The following is a 22375-nucleotide window of genomic DNA, read 5'->3' on the forward strand; positions in this document are numbered from 1 at the left end:
TCAAATAAAACACCTTGTAGTGTACAAATTTCACCTATTTTGGGGATTACACTTGAAGAAAAGAACACTCCAACTGCCAAGAACATGGAAGAACCTGCTACATTGTCAGATATTACCAATGCGGCGTGTACGTTATATCATAACTTGATACTAAAATTACGAAGTTTGTATATTCTGTTTCCTTTACTATATGTTTAACATTACAATGTGTTATTGGTTGTAGCCGTGAAACGTAGAATACGTGGTCGCAATATTGATAAGATTTTTACACACCCCGTGTATATGTTGTCTTTTAATAAATCTGTTTTCAATAAGTTGTTATGATTTCCTATTACACTATTTCTCCTAATCAGTATCTTCCATTACTAACAATGAATATTAATAACTCTCTATGTTGTTTTTTTGTTCAACAATCATCTTTTTCGTTAATTATATGTGTAGAAAATAACAGTGTAGCGGCGAAGAACAAAAAACAATCTTCTACGCCTTCAGATATGAACAGTACTATGTGTGCGTTACCTATTAACTTAATTCTCAAATTTTTAAGATTTTATGTTTGTTTTGATTTGAAAATAATTAATATTCCATTGTTGTATTTTGTTGCAGCTAAGAAATGTACAGTACGTGGTATATTGATAAGATGTATACAAATCCCATGCGTATGTTTTTTTTTCAATATCCTGTTTTGAACTTTTCTTAAAATTTACAGAATGTAATTGATTAATCCTAGGAAATGTATACTCAAGTATTTGTTTACTATGCAACTCTGAAACATAAATAACCTGATTTGTCCTTTGTAAATAGCGGTGACGCATCTTCAAACTCTAATCCCATCTTCGAACATGGGCGAATGAGTCAACCTGGGCTGTCTCCTTTATGTAGAAGTTGTCATAATCCCCATGAACCAAAGTTAAGAAAGAGTAAAGGGAAGAATATATGTCAAGCATCTCCTGAGAACAGGAATTTGATTTCAGATTTTGACAATGTGGTTGAAATTGACAATTCAGAGTCAAGTGATTCATATGTTGGAATTGATGATATGTAACATGATGACCTGGATGGTGTGATATTGAATCAAAATTTGTGGCATGGATTTATGGATCTTGTCCCTCCGTAAAAGTTGTGCAGTAAATGTGGTGCTACTATGTGGAACGAATAGGGTAATAATAAATCATTTCCACGTAAAGAGCCCAAGTTTTCTTTGTGATGTCGGAATGGTCAAATATATTTGCCAAAATAAAGACCTCCACTAGAACCACTTGCTTTTTTGTTACTTGGTGGTGAGAAATCAAGGCATTTTAAATAGTACATAAGAGTGTACAACTGCATCTTCCAATTCACTTCCACCGGTGGTAAGATTGATAACTCAATAAACAGAGGTAACTCTCCATATTATTTTCTCTTACAAGGTCAAAACTATCATTTGGTTGGGAGTTTAGTACCGCTGGATGGATCTTGCCCCAAATTTTGCCAGCTCTACATATACGACACGCAGAATGATCGTTGAGAATAGAATCAATGCAATGAGAGGTGCTTCTGACAATATTGATCTAGATGTTGTCGAGGAACTTTTAAGTATGTTAGACAAGAACAATGAGTTAGTCAAAGCTTTTCGCATGGCTCGGAATTAGTTTGAAAATGAAGATCTGGATGAGTTGAAGTTAGTCCTCATATCATCTCAATCTTCTAGCGGGAGACCAAACCATATTACCCCATCTGATGAAGTTGTTGCTTTCATTGTGAGTGATGATACGGATACCCGTGGTTTTAGAGACACGGTTATGAATTCCAAACAAGAAGGATTGAAGAGGATATATGAAACAAATTCACATTTCATGCAGGACAATAGGCGAAAGCCTGATCCAATAATATCGTGTGAGTGAAGAAGGGCAATGTCGCTTGTAAAGCTCTTTCGTTGAGTGCGCGATCATGACAGGAGTCGAGGAAGAAGCCCTGGCTAACTCCGTGCCAGATGATGAAGACCTTGATCCTGACTCGACACAGAGGTGACATGTTTCACTAAGAGAGTATTATTGTTAGAATATTATGATACACACTTTTGAAGGAATTTATTAGAAGTAAGCTATGTGATTAGAATATAAATTGCGTAATGAATTATTGCATAATTTTTACCATCATGTCATTAATTTTAGGTTTAACGCCACACCTTGCCGGACGTTTGTGGCAACAGTATGTTGTGGATCAATTTTCTTCCATTGAACAATATAGATTAGACGGGGTTTCAACGCATCAAACTCCCATCCGTGCTGATTTGTATAATTCTGTACGTGATGCTCTCAATAAAGGAGACCATGATCCAATGCATGTTGGAAAAGCTGTTATACTTCCTGCTTCATTCACTGGATCTCAGCGATACATGTCTCAATACTTTAAGGATTCCTTGACGATATGTCGTGCAATTGGTCATCCATCCTTTTTTCTCACCATGACGTGCAACTCAAAGTGGCCAGAAATACAAGAAATGCTTAAATTCTTGCCCAATGTTGATCCTGTCGATGCACCAGATATTGTTTCTCGCGTATTTAAACTTAAGATTGATCAGCTATTAGATTTGATTAAAAAGAGGAACTACTTTGGAAAGTGTATAGGAAGTAAATTTTTGTTATTGGACACCACCAATTTTACATTAAATTTTTGTAAACATATGTACACATGCATACAATTAATAACATATTTTTTCTTTACTTATGTTTTGCACAGTTATGCATGTAATTGAATTCCAAAAGCGTGGTTTGCCACACGTGCATATGCTAATCTGGCTGAACCTCGAAAGTAGACCTAATTCTATTAAAAAAGGTTGACCAGTTGGTTTCTGCTAAAATACCAGATAAGAATTCAGATCCAATAGCATATGAAGCTGTTAAAAAGTACATGATGCATGGACCCTATGAGAAAGACTTATACACATCTCCATGTATGGTGAAAGGAAAATGCATGCGTCATTTTCCAAAGAGGTGTGAGAATAAATAGACTGATACATATATTCTGTAATAAGTCTATTTTATTATTAATCTCGATGCATGTTTTTTTTTACAAATTTAATGGTAACACCTATTTTGACGATTGTGGTTTTCCTATTTATCGGAGGCGTAACACTGGTGGAGTTATGAATAAAAAGGGATCAACCTTGACAATCAATATGTAGTTTCATATAATCGAGATCTTATGTAGCGGTTTTAGTGTCATATAAGTCTAGAAATTTGCAACAGTCCAAGATCGTTGAAATATCTCTTCAAGTACTATTTGAAGGGTCATGACACTGCTACAATGTTTTTGAAGAAGAAAAGTAATAAATCAGGGAATGAAAAAACTGCAAGATCTGTGAAGAATTTGAATGAGGTAAAGAATTTTCTTGATGGTAGATATGTTTGTGCATCCCGGAGGATTTTTGGGTTTGACATTCACCATCATTCCCTAAGCGTGGAACGCTTACCAATACATTTGCCCGGTCAGAATTACTTGAATTTTCAGAGTTCTGCAGATTTGGAGAATGTGTGCAATAATGCGACTTCTAAAAAAAGTAAACTAGAGGCTTGGTTTTTAGCTAATAGTGAATTTCCACAAGCTCAAAATTTTACATATTCTGACTTTCCCACCCATTTTACACGGATCAAAAAAACTGCTAAATGGAAGCTTAGACAAAGAGGTGATGTGGTTGGGAGGTTACCAGAGGTTCATGCAATAACTGGTGAATTATTGTACCTTAATGTTGTTATTTAGATGTAAAGGTGCTTTATCTTTCACTCAGTTGCGAACTATTGATGGAACTACATATGATACATTTAAGGAAGCATGTGGTGCTCTTGGTTTGTTAAATAATGACAAGCAGTGGCATGATGCTTTGGAAGAAAATGCATTCTCAGCTATGGCAACCCAAATTCGGGCTATGTTTGTTAACATCCTGGAAAATTGTTCTGTGTCTGATCCACTTGTGCTATGGGAAAATGGCCAGCACTGTCAGATGATGTTCTATATATGAGGCACAAGATTTCAGATAACATTCATTTAACATTGTCAGAGTATGAAATCCAGAACTATGCTTTAGCAGGTGTGTGATCATTATTAAATTCACTGATATGTCCGTTAGGTTGTAGTATTACTTTTATTGTTGTTAATTAGATGCCTGGCCATTTTCCATTATTTTTTGTGTGTAGAGATTGAAAAGTTGTTAAATGATGTTGAGAAGTTCTTAAGAGACTTTCATATGATGTCATTTCCTGACGAATGATTTTTTCACACATTTGTTAATCGTCCTCATTGTTGAGGAAACTAGCTACAATAAAGAAGAAATGAGACTTAATCACGAAAAAGCTCATAAAAATATGAACTCAAGGCAATTGGATGTATATAATGCAGTTGTTGATAATGTAAACAAAAATAAAGGTGGAATGTTTTTTGTTTATGGGAGTGGTGGATGTGGTAAAATGTTCCTTTGTCAAACTCTTTGTTCATATTTTCGATCAGAAGGAAAGATTGTTATTCCTGTTGCAGACTCCAGAATTACTGTTACACTTCTTCCTGGTGGCCGAACAGCTCATTCTAGGTAAAATACCGCTGAAATTAGATCATAGTTCCATTGCTGGAATAAAATATAGAGTAAATTGCAGATTGCATCCCGTAACTTTGGCTGAAATTCAAAGTTATATACCTATTTTTAGAAATTGCAAATTGCATCCCTTAATTATAAAATCCGTTTTACATTACACCCCCTTCGTCATTTTCCGTGAAAATTGACTGTTAACGTTAGTCAACAGGGGTATTTTAGTACTTGCACAACTGAAACATAGTTACATCCAATTTCACTCTCATTTACCTGATATTTTTACCCCCAATTACCTATCGATTGAAACCCTAATTACTTGTTATCGAAATTGGCATCAATTGAAAGCGTAAAATAAGGGGAAGAGTAAGATTTGTGGACGATGAAGCTCCCGATTACAGTGTAGTACCAGGATTTGCATTCGTCCAAGCTTTCGATGGACGACAATTACACTTCTCTACCATGATTACTCAAGAAAAAGTGTGTGACTTGGATGAAGAAGACAACTGTTGGGTATATACTGATTAAACATGAGCACAATATATACACAGATTTTTTAACGTTCAAAAACAAAATGCCAACTTTACCCTTCAACCCATTAACGTTAACGGTCAATTTTGACGGAAGGGATGCAATGTGAAATGGGTTTCAAAATTAGGGGGTGCATTATGCAATTTATGAAAACAGATATACAACTTTGAATTTCAGCCAAAGTAAAGGGTGCAATCTGCAATTCACTCACAGACATTGCAGAGTTGATGCAACACACAAGTCTTATAATATGGGATGAAGGTCCAATACAACATCGCTATACATTTGAAGTCGTGGACAGAAGCTTGCGAGACATAATGGCTTCCGTTGATGTAGAACGAGGAAAAATACCTTTTGGTGGTATTACAGTTGTTTTCGGTGGCGATTTTTGACAGATATTAACTGTTTTGCCTAAGGCTGGAAGGGTTGAAATTGTGAATGCATCGTTTAACAAATCCCGGCTTTGGAAATATTGCAAGGTCTTTCTTCTTAGTCAGAACATGAGATTACATTCAGGTAATTTTGATGCCATAAATAAAGTAATAGATGACTTTAGTAAATGGCAACTTGAGATTGGAGACTAAAAAGTTGAATGCATTGATACTGATCGTGTAGATGTTGAAACTGAGTTTGTAGTTCCTGATGACTATTTTGTCAAGAGTCCCTTGAAAAGTCCTATAAAAACCCTAATTGACATTATATATCGAGATTTTCAGAATAATATGCATCCACAGGAGTATCTGAGATCGAGATCTATTTTGACTCCAACAAACGTCGTAGTTGATGACATCAATACACAGATTCTTGAAAGAGTTCCGGGTAATGTGCATACTTATCTCAACCAAGATTAAATTGAAGACAGGGGTGTTGACGATAATGGCTTTGATTCGTCATTTCCAGATGAGTATCTGAACTCCATTAATATGTCATGTATGCCTAAACATGAGTTGAGAGTAAAGGTTGGAGTTGTTGTTATGTTGATTAGGAATTTAAATCAGATTATGGGTCTATGCAATGTTACAAGGATGATAGTTACCGGATGCAAAAAATATTATAAAATGTCAAATTCTCTGTGGATCTCAAGTTGGTACGAAACATCTAATTCCAAGAATCGATATGGTCCCAACAAACACGAATTGGCCATTTGAATTTAAAAGAACACAATTTCCTTTCCAAATATGTTTTGCTATGACTATGAACAAGAGCCAAGGATAATCATTGGACATAGTTAGATTGTATCTTCCTCGGCCCGTATTCTCTCATGGTCAGGTATACGTTGTAATATCTCGTGTTACATCTCCAGAAGGACTACATATTCTTATTGATGACGATAATGGGAAAAACATAAATATTACATCAAATGTTGTGTTTGAAGAAGTTTTCTACAACCTTCTAAGATTGTGATCATATTTGTTTTAACTAACTTATTATAATTGTTTGACCATGGATATTTTGTACTTAAATTCCTTATTTCATGGTATGCGATTTGTTTAACAGTTAAATGTTTTTTTATTATAGTTTTATGTCATGGAGTTTTGTTTGGAAAAATAATTTATAGTATTGAAAAAGAATAAAAAAGAATGGCATCTATATAACAAAGCTGTTAATTAGTTCCCACTAATCCATCTAACTAACTTGATGCCGAACCAATCACATTGATCCTCATCGTATTAAATAATAATCCATCTAATCAAAGGATATGTTTATTGTGGCGCCCTCCAAACCCGGGTCAGAAGTTTGGGGTCCACACACACACACATCTTATTTATAACCTGCTTATAATAATAATAAAGATAACAATAATATGCAGTGACCCTATTTACCAACTACCACGGATCGCAACAGGTTAAAGTATGCACACAAGCCACACATCTACTTATATTACATATCGTTCAAATCCCAACCATTCAACCTCAAACTGAGTATTAAACTTTATTACAAACTTTTACAAACTTAAATTATTCCAAAAGAAGCCTACTAGCTCAGCTTTCTCAACCTGAACCCCTAGCTCTCGCGCTGGACTGGGGATCCTCGTTACCAACTGATTCCTTTTTAGCTGGAAAGAATATAAACAACATCGCACAAATGAGCTAACTAGCTCAGCAAGTCACAATGACAACACTGAGAATAATGATCATCAGGTGAACATGATTATGATATCAAGTGAACAATGGATTATAATTTAGAATTGAATATTATACTTTTAATTTAAAAACCAAGGTTAGATTGCTGATTAGTCACACACTAACCCCGAGCAAGGCACACAGCATTGCTCTAACTTCTGGATCCAAGGCACTCATTGGCCTAACTTGACCATTATATGGTCTGACCACGAATCTGTTCCACAATTTTATAAAAACAATCCAATTCTAACATAATAACAGAATAAGAAATAATAAACAATAATCAGAATCATTAACAATAATGAGTGTTTAACAATGAAAGGGTTTCAATCCTTGTAAGGATCAATAAGATAATTTAAAAGCTTGGATGCTGGTATTGAAAGAATTGGATAACAAAGGAATCAACATTTCAGGGTTTCAAAGATTTGGGCTTTCAAAGCATAGGATACAATGTTTGAGTATATAATTAATTCAGTTTAGTGTTTGGAATTTTGTTTGCATGTATTTGTGGAGTAGTATCGTATACTTGAGGTTCGTGTTTGGGTATACAACAATCAATGGTCTAGAAATAATAAGGTTCATGGCTCAAGATCAATAACTGGAATCAGGGTTTAGGTTTTTATGCTTCAAATCACTTGCAATATCACAGGATTATCAAGTACTACAAGATCTCGAGAAAGTTCAGAACACTTTCCTGGTACTAGCTTACTATTCTGCACTCACTTCCAATCACAATCGTCTTACTCCTCAACTACCTGTTTCCCTTTCCTACGCCTTGCCTCTTCTGCTCACATATCATAAACATCTATCAATAATCGACTCATAGAGTTCTATTCAACACATACTTCTGTCCACCCTTCGTTTTACCCAAATCCGATTAACAGATTGAAAGTTATGCAATAATCAAGTAAACACCGAATATATAGACTGATAGTCAATCAATAAGTCACATATAGCACATAATACATCACGTAATCAATGATATATTATTCATAAAGAAGTCTCGGGTCATAAATAGGCTTTCTGATATTTAAAATGATTTTTAAAACATTTTTCGGAATTAAAATGGGTCGTTGGATCAATTTCAGAATAATAAACAAGGTTCGGTTGGCCAATTCTAGCTCCGAAACAATTTTATACTAATTATCGAGCCTTGAAAATAATTTAGAATAATATTTTAAAGCTCGAAACTATTTTTTGGAATTTTTAAATCATTTTTAAGTAATTATATCTAATTAAATAATTAATTAAAATCAATTAATAATTAATTAAATCAAATAATCAATTAATTTCCAAATTAATTGACCAATTAATCGATTAAAAATTAACTGAGATTAATTAACTAATTAATTCAGATTTATTTTTGAATTAAAAATAATTTTCGGAATTAAAATAATAATTTTCAGAATTTTCAGAAATTAAAAATGAATTTTTATAATAAAAATAAATAGGAAATATGATTTTTAAACATTTTATAAACAGGAATCCTATTTTTGAAAACTTTGCAAACTACAGGGACTAAACTTCACCATCTTCAAAAATACAGGGACTAAACTGCAATTTTGCAGTTTCAGTCGCCGGAAAATCGGGGGTGGCCGGAGAAGACGATCCCGGCGTTCTCACCCCACCAACACCTCCAGATCAACACTACACAACACCAGGAACTTGTTCATGCATTCAAAACATTCTAATCATCCCTGTTCTGGCCGGAAATTGGCCAAGAACATCGCCGATTTCCGGTGAACATCGTAAATCTTTAAAACACAACTCCCTTCGATTCAAGCATCCTCTGTTAACGAGCTATATATCAATCGATTGCAAATTTTATAAGGAACACAACCCACTATAAATCAACAGCTAATAACCCCTGAATCAAAAACCCCCAAATTTTAATTGAAAACATTCATACGGGTTATAAACCCTAATTTTGAAATTCGAAAATTAAACCCACTTTTGAGCATGTTATTGAATTCCAAATCAGACGTGTGAAAATCATCAGGAAAACAAGCTCTACAACATGCAATCATCAAATCATACAAATAATCATCTGAACAAAAATTCATATTTTTAATAAAATAAATTCGAAAATAAATAAATTTTCAGAAAATAAACCTTTGATTTTGCAGTGAAACAAAGCTCAGAATCTGATAGAACACTTCAAATCCTTCATTTTGGTTACTCAAGCTTTGAAAGCAGAGATTGGTAACGCCTTCGTTTTGCTGTTTGATTCTTAGAACAGTTTATGTAATTAGGGTTTTTCTCTGAAAATTATAAAATTAACTATCTGCAAATGATTTTGATACGAAATAAAATACGGAAAAAGGCTATTTATAATTACGGAAAATTAGTATCCCGTTGGATCATTCCGGATATAAAACGGTATGTTTATTTACAAAAACTGATCCAAACGGTATTGGTTTTCGGGATAATTATCCAAATCAGTACAATTTGTACTGCGGTCTTGGTCTCAGCGCCTGGTTACACGTACTACGAAGTGATAATTGGGATAGTTTAATAAAAAGCTCCCGTTTATCGAAAATACGGGTTTTATTGATTTACCGAAACGAATATTGTATCGAAAATATTACGCCGGGACCCGCACAGAATAAACCGTACGCCGGATCGAAAAAGTCGAAACATGGAATATGCTTGGAATATTACAATTAGGTTAGGAAGGAGTTCTCGGAAGAGTTTCGGGTTCCAAAAACGTAACAACGGTTGACGTTAGTTGGTTCCCGTTTTTATAAAATAGATTTTAAATACTCGGAAAAAGATTTTATAAATTTCATATGATCCTTATAAATCCATAAATCAACAAAAAAATAATTAGGAAAATATGACAATTATCTATGTTTTATTTTGGACATATAAAAATTAAAATACTCAATTAATCTTATTTTTGAATATCCAAGTATATATAACATTTAACAATTAACTCACAGAATAGATACTGAACACACATAATAATTATTTAATAGCAAAATAATTACACGATATATCCCGAATATTACATCCTTCCCCCCTTAAAAGGATTCTGTCCTCAGAATCTCCTAAGAAAACAAATGAGGGTACTTTTCTCTCATATCACTTTCTAATTCCCAGGTTGACTCTTCAACCTTTGGGTTTCTCCATAATATTCTTATTAACTTTACCACTTTATTTCTCAATACATTCTCTTTCTCCTCTAAAATCTCTATCGGACTCTCTACATAAGACAAATCTGCCTGAAGCTCTATTGGCTCATATTCTATTACATGCCTGGAGTCTGGATTATATTTCTTGAGCATCGATACGTGAAAAATATTGTGAATGTGCTCCATGTGCGGTGGTAATGCCAACTCGTAAGCTACTTTACCAACACGCTTTAGGATCTCAAAAGGTCCGACATATCTTGGACCCGGCTTTCCTTTCTTTCCAAACCTCGTTAGTCCTTTCCTCGGTGATACTTTCAGTAATACCAAGCTTCCTTCTTCAAATTCCATGTCTTTCCTTGACTGATCTGCATATTTCCTCTAACGATCTTGTGTGGCTATCAATCTCTTTTGGATAATTTCAATAATTTCCTTTGTCTGCTGCACCAATTCTGGTCCGAGTATTTTGTGTTCTCCTACTTCGTCCCAATATACTGGAGATCTACATTTGCGTCCATAAAGGGCTTCATAGGGTGGCATCTCAATGTTGGCGTGATAGCTGTTGTTATAAGCAAACTCTACCAGGGGTAAATGCTCGTCCCAACTTCCTTTGAAATCAATAGCACAAACACGTAACATGTCCTCGATTGTCTGGATCGTTCTTTCACTTTGGCCGTCCGTCTGCGGGTGATAGGCCGTACTCATATTCAATTTTGTTCCTAAACATTCTTGAAACTGTTCCAAAATCTTGAATTAAATCTTGGATCTCGATCAGATACTATAGATACTGGAACTCCATGACGAACTACAATTTCCTTTAGGTACATATGGACTAACTTGTCGAGCGAAAATCTTTCATTTATAGGCAGAAAATGAGCTGACTTGGTAAGTCTATCCACTATAACCCAAATGGCATCATGATTAGCCCTTGTCCTTGGTAATCCAACTATAAAATCCATGGCAATGTGTTCCCATTTCCATTCTGGAATCTCTAATGGCTGTAGCAATCCACTTGGTCTCTGATGCTCTGCTTTAACTCTCTGACAGGTATAACATTTGCTAATCCATTCCGCAATTTCCCTCTTCATGTCTGGCCACCAATAATTCTTCTTTAAATCTCTACACATCTTGGTACTTCCTGGATGGATGGAATACCTTGAATTATGTGCGTCCTGTAGAATTTTATTCTTTAACTTTGTCACCGGTGGAATCCAAATTCTAGATGAAAACCTCATAATACCTTGGTCATCTTTCTGCGTGCATATCTCTTCCCCTACCAAACGATTTATATCTTGATCCATTACATCTTCCTGACATTTCTTTATTTTCTGTAATAATTCCGGTTGGAAAATCATACTGTACACTTTTACTTCCTCAGGCTTGCAAACTCTAATCTCCAATTCCAATTTCTGAAATTCCTTATATATGTCTTCAGGTACTGATAACACATTCAACCTTTCCTTCCGACTCAATGCGTCTGCTACCATGTTCGCTTTACCGGGATGATAATTAATCGAGCAATCATAATCCTTGATCAACTCTAACCATCTCCTTTTCCCTTATATTAAGTTCCTTCTGGGTAAATATATATTTTAAGCTTTTGTGATCCGTGAAAATCTCGCACTTTTCTCCATACAAATAATGTCTCCAAATCTTCAAAGCAAAAACTATGGCTGCTAGCTCCAAATCATGAGTAGGATATTTCTGTTCATATGGTTTTAATTGCCTTGACGCATAAGCAATCACCTTTTCGTGCTGCATTAGAACACATCCTAATCCTTTGTGAGAAGCATCACTATAAATTACAAAATTCCCTTGATCGTCTGGAAGTGACAAAACAGGTGCCGTGATCAATCGTCGCTTCAACTCCTAAAAACTTTCCTCGCATTTGTCGTTCCATATATACTTCTCATTCTTTCGTGTAAGCTTTGTTAATGGTGTGGCAATCCTCGAGAAATTTTGAACAAATCGACGATAATATCCCGCCAATCCTAAGAAACTTCTTACCTCGGTGGGTGTTTTCGGTCTCTCCCAATTCGTAATTGCCTCGATCTTTGCCGGGTCCACTTTGATCCCTTTACTACAAACTATGTGCCCTAAGAACTGAACTTCCTGTAGCCAAAACTCACACTTTGAGAATTTAGCATATAACTTCTTTTTCCTTAAAATCTCCAAAGTCGTTCTCACATGTTCCGCATGATCCTCTTCCGTCTTTGAATAGATTAAAATATCATCTATAAACACAAAAACAAACTTATCCAAATACTCCTTGAAAATTTTATTCATCAGGTCCATAAACGCTGCCGGGGCATTAGTCAATCCAAAAGACATCACTAAAAAGTCGTAATGTCCATACCTTGTTCTGAAAGCTGTCTTTGGTATATCTTCTGGCTTGATCTTTAGTTGATGATATCCTGATCTTAAATCAATTTTGGAGAAATACTTGGCTCCCTTCAACTGGTCGAACAGATCGTCAATTCTGGGTAACGGATACTTGTTCTTGATCGTAAGCTTGTTGAGCTCCCTGTAGTCAATACACAGTCTCATGCTTCCATCTTTCTTCTTAAAAAATAATACCGGGGCTCCCCACGGGGATATACTGGGGCTGATTACTCCTTTTTCTAACAGCTTTTGCAATTACTTCGCTAGCTCTTTCATCTCAACATGAGCCATTTTGTACGGGGCCTTGGATACTGGTTCTGTTCTGGGTGCTAAGTCGATCACAAATTCAATTTCTCTATCTAGAGGAAGTCCTGGTAACTCGTCAGGAAATACGTCTAGAAATTCATTCACAACTGGAATATCTTCAAGTTTTGTTGGTTCTTGACTTCTGTCAATCACATATGCCACGGAATGCTCACATCCTTGTCGTAGTAACTTCTTGGCTTGAATCATCGTTAAGAACTTCTTTACTTGTTTTTGACCCTTGAACGTTACTATCCTTTCATCTGGCGTTTTCACCATTACCTTCATATTTCGACAATCTATCTGGGCATCGTGCCTAGATAACGAATAAATCCCTAATATAACGTCAAATTCTCCTAACTTAAATAGCAATCTCACAATTCCCACAAACTTGATTCACAGTTACACGCTCTTGGTTTGCTAATTCCACAGTCATTATTTCATTTAAATACTCTACCGGACAAGTTAACTTGCTAACAAAATCTTGTGAAACAAATGATCGAGTTGCTCCCGAATCTATTAACACTTTGGCACATAAAGAATTCACATTGAGCGTACCTGCCACAAAATTTGTATCCTGGATAGCATCCTTCACTGACATGTCGAAAACTCTAGTCCTTGGAGTCTCATTCACTGTTGGGGTAGATCCCATAATCCTCAATGTATTACTGACTGGGGCTGATGTCTTGCAATCCCTGGCCATATGACCTGGCTTTCCACATTTGAAGCACGTAAATCCAATGGCTGGAACCTTCACTGCTGGATTTCGGATAGGTTGATCCTTATTTGCTGGCTCTCTTGCTGGCTGATTTCGGCACTCCCTCGAATAGTGCCCTTTCTGATTACATTTGAATCATACCACGTTCAACTTGTTACAAACTCCCCCATGCTTCTTTCCACAAACTTGACAATCTGGAAAAGTTAATCTCAACTGATTCGGCTGATTCACATTAGCTGGACGGTTGCCCTGGCCTCCGTCTCCTGAAATTAAAATTTCTCCCTGGCTGAAACTTGCCCTTCTTAAAATTTGGAAACTTCCCTGGTTGTGACTGACCCTCACTTCCCTCAACTTTCCTTTTCTTGCTTTCCTTTTCCTTCTGGAACATCTCACTCTCTGTCTCTGCGATCATAGCCTTCTGTACTACTCCTGCATAGGTATCCAATTCAAAAATGGCTACCTTCCCTCTGATCCATGGTTTCAAACCTTGCTGAAATCTTTTAGCTTTCTTCCTGTCAGTATCCACATACGACGGTACATACCTTGACAATTCCTCAAACTTACCCTCATAATCTGTTATCGACATGTTCCCTTGCTTTAATTCTAAAAACTTCAGCTCCATTTGATCCTGAACAAACTGAGGAAAATATTTTTCTAAAAACAATTCCTTAAACCTTTCCCAAGTAATAACATATGTGCCTTCCAACGTCTTCACCATTTCCCACCAATAGGTGGCTTCATTCTTCAGATAGTAACTTGCAAACTCAACCTTCTATTCCTCCTTTACTTTCACTAAGGCAAATGCCTTCTCTATTTCCTTTAACCACACATTTGCTTCAATTGGCTCTAAGGAACCCTTGAATTCTGGTGGATTTACTGCCTGAAAAGTTTTAAAAGTTACCTGGGGGTTGGTCTGTCTTTGTTGTTGTTGTGCCAGGTGAACTGTTTGTTGGGCCAAGATTTGAAGAATCTGGGCTATTGCTGGGTCTATGGGTCCTGGGTTCACATTTGGGTTCGTATCATCTTGGTTGTTATTGTTGTTGGTTTCTTCATTCTGGGTGTTGGTGCAGGTATTTCTTCTGGGAGGCATTTTCTATAAAGAATCAAACAACTTATTCAGCTTTTGAATCAAATCTTTGTATAAAAGAAAAGTTTTGTAAAACAGAGGTATCTCTTTTTGAAAACAGTTGTAACTAAGTAAATTGCATGCTTCTTTACAGAATATAAACAGTCATGGAAAACAGGGTACATGGTATCACAGGGTATAACTGGTGCAATAAATAAGGTAAAGTAAAACAGGTGTGATAAAGTAAATGACAGTGCTGGAAAGGAAAAAGATACTGATATATATAAATCAAAAGTTTTAGGTAGTACAAGGGTAAAGACGCTTCGGAAGTAAAAGCAAAAAGGGTACAACAACCTACTCACTAGTCAGCATAGCTAGTCTATAAATATAATTCAAAAGTCTATTGATACACACTACACACTACTGTACATACTACATAACCATAACAACACTGCTCAACATCTCCATCTCTAAAGCTCTGGCTCATGGAAAATTTAGACCTCCAATCTCCTCAAACTCCTCTAGAACCCACTTAGCCCACTCCACTAAGAAATCAGGAGTGATGTCCTCATGTGTAGCCTCAGCAATCCTCACAGCAGCTGCTCTACGAAATGCCTGGAGCCTCTCCCTAAGTCGCCTCTCACCACTCTCCATCTCTCTGGTACGCATGATATGCAATAACTCCTGGATCTGACCCTGTAGGAATCGCTGCTCCATAAGGCAAGCCTCAAACTGATGATATGGGACAAGATAGGAAGAGAACTGGAAAGGTACTCCTGTGACTGAATGACTAGTAAAGCCTGAATCAGCAGGTGGGGGTCCTCTGACAGGTGGCCTCATGCCTGGAGGTGGAATAGCCTGCAGTGGTACGGGCTGCAACATAGGTGGAGGTAGTATAGCCAGCACTGGTGGAACAACAGGACGTGAATTCGAAGACGGCACTCCAACTGATGGCACTGAATGATCAGTTGATACAGGAATAAAAGAGTCGGCCATCGCTGCTATCTGAAATTATATCGCAATATAAGAATCTCGAACCACGACATGAATTATACTACTACTGGTTATACAGTAACACTCAACCTCTCAATGTTCTATCATTCTATTCCTTACTTCTAATCCTAACCCTCTACCCATTCCCGTCAACCTAGGCTTGTGTCAGTGACTTATAACCTGTAGCTCTGATACCAAACCTGTGGCGCCCTCCAAACCCGGGTCAGAAGTTTGGGGTCCACACACACACACACATCTTATTTATAACCTGCTTATAATAATAATAAAGATAACAATAATATGCAGTGACCCTATTTACCAACTACCACGGATCGCAACAGGTTAAAGTATGCACACAAGCCACACATCTACTTATATTACATATCGTTCAAATCCCAACCATTCAAACTCAAACTGAGTATTAAACTTTATTACAAACTTTTACAGACTTAAATTATTCCAAAAGAAGCCTACTAGCTCAGCTTTCTCAACCTGAACCCCTAGCTCTCGTGCTGGACTGGGGATCCTCGTTACCAACTGGTTCCTTTTTAGCTGGAAAGAATATAAACAACATCGCACAAATGTGCTAACTAGCTCAGCAAGTCACAATGACAAAACTGAGAATAATGATCATCAGGTGAACATGATTATGATATCAAGTGAACAATAGATTATGATTTAGAATTGGATATTATACTTTTAATTTAAAAACCAAGGTTAGGCTGCTGATCAGTCACGCACTAACCCCGAGCAAGGCACACAGCATTGCTCTAACTACTGGATCCAAGGCACACATTGGCCTAACTTGACCATTATATGGTCTGACCACGAATCTGGTCCACAATTTTATAAAAACAATCTAATTCTAACATAATAACAGAATAAGCAATAATAAACAATAATCAGAATCATTAACAACAATGAGTGTTTAACAATGAAAGGGTTTCAATCCTTGTAAGGATCAATAAGATAATTTAAAAGCTTGGATGCTGGTATTGAAAGAATTGGATAACAAAGGAATCAACATTTCAGGGTTTCAAAGATTTGGGCTTTCAATGCATAGGATACAATGTTTGAGTATATAATTAATTCAGTTTAGTGTTTGGAATTTTGTTTGCATGTATTTGTAGAGTAGTATCGTATACTTGAGGTTCGTGTTTGGGTATACAATAATCAATGGTCTAGAAAGAATAAGGTTCATGGCTCAAGATCAATAACTGGAATCAGGGTTTAGGTTTCTGTGCTTCAAAGCACTTGTAATATCACAGGATTATCAAGTACTACAATGTCTCGAGAAAGTTCAGAACACTTGCCTGGTACTAGCTTACTATTCTGCACTCACTTGCAATCACAATCGTCTTACTCCTCAACTACCTGTTTCCCTTTCCTACGCCTTGCCTCTTCTACTCACATATCATAAACATCTATCAATAATCGACTCATAGAGTTCTATTCAACACATACTTTTGTCTACCCTTCGTTTTACCCAAATCTGATTAACAGATTGAAAGTTATGCAATAATCAAGTAAACACCGAATATATAGACTGATAGTCAATCAACAAGTCACATATAGCACATAATACATCACGTAATCAATGATATATTATTTATAAAAAAGTCTCGGGTCATAAATAGGCTTTCTGATATTTAAAATGATTTTTAACACATTTTTCGGAATTAAAACGGGTCGTTGGATCAATTTCGGAATAATAAACAGGGTTCGGTTGGCCAATTCTGGCTCCGAAACAATTTTATACTAATTATCGAGCCTTGGAAATAATTTAGAATAATATTTTAAAGCTCGAAACTATTTTTCGAAATTTTTAAATCATTTTTAAGTAATTATATCTAATTAAATAATTAATTAAAATCAATTAATAATTAATTAAATCAATTAATCAATTAATTTCCAAATTAATTGACCAATTAATTGATTAAAAATTAACTGAAATTAATTAACTAATTAATTCAGATTTATTTTTGAATTAAAAATAATTTTCGGAATTAAAATAATAATTTTCAGAATTTTCAGAAATTAAAAATGAATTTTTATAACAAAAATAAATAGGAAATATGATTTTTAAACATTTTATAAACAGGAATCCTATTTTTGAAAACTTTGCAAACTACAGGGACTAAACTTCATCATCTTCAAAAATACAGGGACTAAACTGCAATTTTGCAGTTTCAGTCGTCGGAAAATCGGGGGTCATCACCCCACCAACACCTCCAGATCAACACTACACAACACCAGGAACTTGTTCATGCATTCAAAACATTCTAATCATCCCTGTTCTGGCCGGAAATTGGCCAAGAACATCGCCGGTTTCCGGCGAACATCGTAAATCTTTAAAACACAACTCCCTTCGATTCAAGCATCCTCTGTTAACGAGCTATATATCAATCGATTGCAAATTTTATATGGAACACAACCCACTATAAATCAACAGCTAATAACCCCTAAATCAAAAACCCCCAAATTTCAATTGAAAACATTCATACGGGTTATAAACCCTAATTTTGAAATTCGAAAATTAAACCAACTTTTGAGCATGTTATTGAACTCAAAATCAGACGTATAACATATGAAAATCATCAGGAAAACAAGCTCTACAACATGCAATCATCAAATCATACAAACAATCATCCGAACAAAAATTCATATTTTTAATAAAATAAATTCGAAAATAAATAAATTTTCAGAAAATAAACCTTTGATTCTGCAGTGAAACAAAGCTCAGAATCTGATAGAACACTTCAAATCCTTCATTTTGGTTACTCAAGCTTTGAAAACAGAGATTGGTAACGCCTTCGTTTTGCTGTTAAATTCTTAGAACAGTTTATGTAATTAGGGTTTTTCTCTGAAAATTATAAAATTAACTATCTGTAAATGATTTTGATACGAAATAAAATACGGAAAAAGGCTATTTATAATTACGGAAAATTAGTATCCCGTTGGATCATTCCGGATATAAATGGTACGTTTATTTATAAAAACTGATCCAAACGGTATCGGTTTTCGGGATAATTATCCAAATCAGTACAATTTGTACTGCGGTCTTGGTCTCAGCGCCTGGTTACACGTACTACGAAGTGATAATTGGGATAGTTTAATAAAAAGCTCCCGTTTATCGAAAATACGGGTTTTATTGATTTACCGAAATGAATATTGTATCGAAAATATTGCGCCGGGACCCGCACAGAATAAACCGTACGCCGGATCGAAAAAGTCGAAACATGGAATATGCTTGGAATATTACAATTAAGTTAGGAAGGAGTTCTCGGAAGAGTTTCGGGTTCCAAAAACGTAGCAACGGTTGACGTCAGTTGGTTCCCGTTTTTATAAAATAGATTTTAAATACTCGGAAAAAGATTTTATAAATTTCATATGATCCTTATAAATCCATAAATCAACATAAAAATAATTAGGAAAATATGACAATTATCTATGTTTTATTTTGGATATATAAAAATTAAAATACTCAATTAATATTATTTTTGAATATCCAAGTACAGATAACATTTAACAATTAACTCACAGAATAGATACTGAACACACATAATAATTATTTAATAGCAAAATAATTACACGATATATCCCGGATATTACATTTATGATTCAGTAAAGGATGATTGGATTATTCCTTCACAGGTCTTATGTCACGTATTAAAAGGGAAAGATCAATTCCGTAATATATGTTTGTTATGCACTTCATTGAACAACATGTCATCAATTATCATTCCCGTTAATGTAAGGTAATGTAGTACAAAAAGACTATCACATCGGTGTGATATTTTAAGTTTAGTACCTCCATTAAGAATAGAACATGTAAGCTCTCTCATGAGTCGTGAGTTTCAAATTCTAATAATAGATCATTCTGTTTAATTTAAATTACAATTTGTTTTCACAGAATCTTGCAGAGATGGAAGCCCTCATGTTTGAACTCATTTTAAGTCCTGACAAATCTAGGTCATATTGGAAGATCAAGGAAAGAGTTACAAGAATGTGGCCTACTTTATCTTCTGAATCAGGAATAAGGAAAGGCTGGAATCTCATTCTTCTTGATGATGATGTAATTACCTAATCTGTTGATTTCGTTATATATTGATTATGTTTACATTTTCGAAATTGATATTTAGAATTATAATTTGCCTCTTTATACTATGTGCAGAATACTCATATTCATGCATTTGCTTTTGCTGATACATGGAAATAGATTGGGAATAATGTTGTTGAATGAGCTGTTTATATTATTGAGACGTTTATGGTTAGGGATGCTTCTGGGAATTTAGATCCTGTTTTTACAGACACATCTATAAGATTTAAAAATGCGACCACTTTCCAACCATGCACCGATTATGTTATGATTCCAAAATACAAATTTGAATTTATGGATTTGGGTGATTTGATGAATGAAGACAAAAAATATGGTCCCGAAGAGAATCCAGAATTTGCTATAGGTTACTTCCTCTTTACTATTTTTTTAGTATTATTTGTATTAACAATTTTTATAATAGTTTTGATTGCAATCCATGTGTTTATATCTTGTAGATATAATTGGAGTTGTTGAAGACTTTATTAAAGTAAGCAAAACCCCCACTAAGTTTGGAGATATTGATATTGTTCGATTCAAAATTTGTGATGCAAGGTTATTCTTTTAATTCAGCATACAATTTTTTATTCATTTTACGTCATTATCAATTTTTGTACTTTGCTCTATAAATAAGTAAATGCTTACTTGATTACATTATAGCAATAAGCACAAGGTTGGTATATGGGGAGATATGGCGAAAGTTGTCAGTGATCAATATGAGGAATATAACCATGAGGAAAATGTTATTGTAATCCTGACAAGCGCAAAGCTAGGAACATACAACGGTTTGATCTTTAGTATTTTATGCTATATACTAATTTTTCAGTAAGGTTACACACAGTTATAATAAATTATATTATACGTAAAATACATATTGCCTTAAAACTTTAGATACGCTTCAAATCAGCAGTTTGACATCCTCGAAAGTGTACTTCAATCTTGACGATGAGTGTGTACTTGAGATGAGAAACAAGTACATTCTCATAAACTTTTACTCCTTTTCCATATTAAGTCAAGATTGCAAATCATATGTTCATCATATAATGGGAAGGCTTGAACTTAAAGGCTACAAGCCGTCGAGGGATGATGTGGATAATAGCTATGCGTTAACATTGACCTCTCCTTACGAGTTTATAAATCTGAAAAAATTAATTGATAATGTTGCTGGTAGCATTGAGGTTAATTTACAGTTCACAGCAATGTTAGAGAATTATCTTTGAATTATATGCAATATACTATTTGTTTATAACACTATCCTCAAAATTATCAATTGCAGAAGAAATTGTACTATGCTTTCACAATTGCTAAGTTGGAGAAAGGACATCCTTGGTTTTCATATTCATGTAGCAAATGTCATTTGGAAGTTGTTGAAGTTGGGAATAGATTTAAATGCGGTAAATGTAATCGCACTTTTCCATTGGCTGAAAAAAGGTATTGATACATAGTAAATCATATATTAAACATTTGGTTTGAAAATTTTCTTTAGATTACGAAACGCAAAATTATTTAATAATTTTTTTTACTCACAGATTCAGTTTAAGGCTGTTGTTGTGGATCAATCTTTCTCATGGAGCATTCTTCTCATGGATCGTGTTGTGAAACGGCTGATAAGATGCTCTGCTTCACATTTTTATTTAAAGCAAACAAAGGTTCAATCACTTATATTTTTAAAATTTGTTTCCAGATTATAAATTATTTGCAATACAGACCAATTATTTTTATGACTTAAATACCAGAAAAAGTAGAGGTAGCTGCTAAAGTATTTCCTACATTTCTGCATGACTTGGACGGTAAAGAAATTATTGATGTTGTTGAAGTTCATACAACAAAAGATATTCTTGAAAATTTCATCATCAAATCCCAAGACATGTATGATACAAACATGTATGTAATGTGAAATTATGAATCATCCAATCATGTTGAATTCCCTACCCTTGATTTGTCAGAGGTATGTAATTTTTTTCATAAATTAATGTGATTGCATTTTTTAGAATATATTTAAACATTATTGACTAAATGTTTGCATTATAGTCATTGGATCGGGCTGAGAGTTCAAAGACCCCAGGATCTTGCAAATCCTCCAGAAAGAGGATAAAAATGGTAAATAGTAATAATAGCTTTTCAGTTATATTACAGGAGAAGTGATGATGTGCATCTTTTTTGTGGCTTGGATGCAACATTCGATATGACAATTCAATTTCCTAAGTTTTTATTTATGAAATTTCCTTATCACATTGAACTCTAAACGTTATTTCTGGTTGTTCCAGTTTGTTTTTCTATTAGAATCTATCAAGATTGCGCTTTGGTTTTATTTGTCATCTAATTCATACTTTTGGATAATCACATTTTTCATATTTAATCTAATTTTAAGAGGAACACCAAATTTTAGATGCCTTTTTTTAGTTATATTTGTTACAGGTAGTTAATCTGATATAGTTATAACTGTTTCAAGTTAGTTATTAAAGCAAAAA

The 22375-nt window shown here is 34.8% G+C and overlaps 2 protein-coding genes across 2 annotated transcripts; both read left to right on the forward strand.

Moving 5' to 3' along the window:
• Positions 1-1448: 1448 nt before the first annotated feature.
• LOC141715116 (uncharacterized) lies at positions 1449-20027 on the forward strand. The gene is made up of 10 exons (XM_074518598.1): positions 1449-1597; positions 1691-1875; positions 2154-2612; positions 2722-2751; positions 2849-2975; positions 3231-3683; positions 3742-3977; positions 5270-5460; positions 19722-19883; positions 19983-20027. Exons 1-10 carry the CDS (start codon positions 1449-1451, stop codon positions 20025-20027), a joined length of 2037 nt encoding a protein of 678 aa, XP_074374699.1.
• Positions 20028-20075: 48 nt separating this feature from the next.
• LOC141715117 (uncharacterized) lies at positions 20076-21999 on the forward strand. Its single transcript, XM_074518599.1, has 7 exons — positions 20076-20271; positions 20363-20459; positions 20565-20689; positions 20796-21082; positions 21181-21298; positions 21641-21788; positions 21936-21999. The coding sequence occupies exons 1-7, from the start codon at positions 20076-20078 to the stop codon at positions 21997-21999; spliced, it is 1035 nt and encodes a 344-aa protein (XP_074374700.1).
• The last annotated feature ends 376 nt before the right edge of the window (positions 22000-22375 follow it).

This window comes from Apium graveolens, chromosome 3 (genome assembly GCF_009905375.1).
Source record: "Apium graveolens cultivar Ventura chromosome 3, ASM990537v1, whole genome shotgun sequence".
Taxonomy (NCBI): Eukaryota; Viridiplantae; Streptophyta; class Magnoliopsida; order Apiales; family Apiaceae; genus Apium; species Apium graveolens.

Bases quoted from the DNA above. Each gene is read 5' to 3' on its own strand.
- LOC141715116 (XM_074518598.1), top strand. From the start codon at position 1,449: ATGGATCTTGCCCCAAATTTTGCCAGCTCTACATATACGACACGCAGA. The intron at 1,598-1,690 runs GTTAGTCAAAGC...TCAATCTTCTAG, and splicing joins ATGTTAGACAAGAACAATGA to CGGGAGACCAAACCATATTA. The intron at 5,461-19,721 runs GTTGTTTTCGGT...TTGTTTTCACAG, and splicing joins TACCTTTTGGTGGTATTACA to AATCTTGCAGAGATGGAAGC.
- LOC141715117 (XM_074518599.1), top strand. From the start codon at position 20,076: ATGGTTAGGGATGCTTCTGGGAATTTAGATCCTGTTTTTACAGACACA. The intron at 21,299-21,640 runs GTAAATGTAATC...CTTAAATACCAG, and splicing joins TGGGAATAGATTTAAATGCG to AAAAAGTAGAGGTAGCTGCT. The intron at 21,789-21,935 runs GTATGTAATGTG...TTTGCATTATAG, and splicing joins GACATGTATGATACAAACAT to TCATTGGATCGGGCTGAGAG.